At 39.9% G+C, this 564-nt stretch overlaps 1 protein-coding gene across 1 annotated transcript in view; it reads right to left on the bottom strand.

Annotated features, from left to right (window-relative positions):
* LOC110418882 (cation/H(+) antiporter 4-like) overlaps nucleotides 1–325 on the bottom strand; it is a gene marked incomplete at its 3' end in the record, with an annotated part of 1790 nt that extends 1465 nt beyond the window's left edge. Inside the window, exon 1 of the mRNA XM_089783944.1 lies at nucleotides 1–325. This exon is cut by the window's left edge and continues 114 nt beyond it. Coding sequence (XP_089640070.1) covers nucleotides 1–325 — 325 coding nt within the window.
* Nucleotides 326–564: the final 239 nt, after the last annotated feature.

Raw genomic sequence — 564 nt, 5'->3', positions numbered from 1 at the left:
CCTCTGACATTGTAACCAATGAATCGTGACCCTTGAAAACCATAGGACCGAGTATCATTCCTACAACAATCTGGGAGATGAAAACTGGCAATCCCAGGTGTTTGAGCATATTATGAATAACTTGAGTGAAAACAAAAGTGAGAATCATCTGGAAATGAAGTCTTGGCCCAGCAAAGTCCATGAATGTTTCTTTTTGTTCGTTGCTCAGGATCAATGCAGCCAAGCCTGGGGAGCTGACTTTGGGAGGAAATTTAAGACAAACTTCCTCCACTCTGGCATGACCTTCCATTCCGGTGGTGGGCGAGCTTAAATTATTAAACGCCATCGTGTCCTGGCTACAAAGATATCGTAGGGAATGGAAAGGAGAGAACTAGAGAGGAGATTGAATTGAAGAAGAAGGGAATGGGAATCATTGCTTATAAAAGAAGGTTTTTGAGAGATATGTCAATTTTTTTTGTTTGTTCAGTTTTATTGTTCTTGGTTTCAATCAATCAGGTCGACAACCGTCTCGTCTAACAAGTTCTTGCTGTTTCAAACTTCTTATGACTAAGATTAGTTTTATTA

This window comes from Theobroma umbraticum, unplaced genomic scaffold (assembly GCF_002168275.2).
Source record: "Theobroma umbraticum cultivar Fairchild unplaced genomic scaffold, ASM216827v3 scaffold_67.0, whole genome shotgun sequence".
NCBI classification, from domain to species: domain Eukaryota; kingdom Viridiplantae; phylum Streptophyta; class Magnoliopsida; order Malvales; family Malvaceae; genus Theobroma; species Theobroma umbraticum.
The sequence above is the reverse complement of the archived record's forward strand: the minus strand, read 5'-3'. Positions and strand labels throughout refer to the sequence as shown.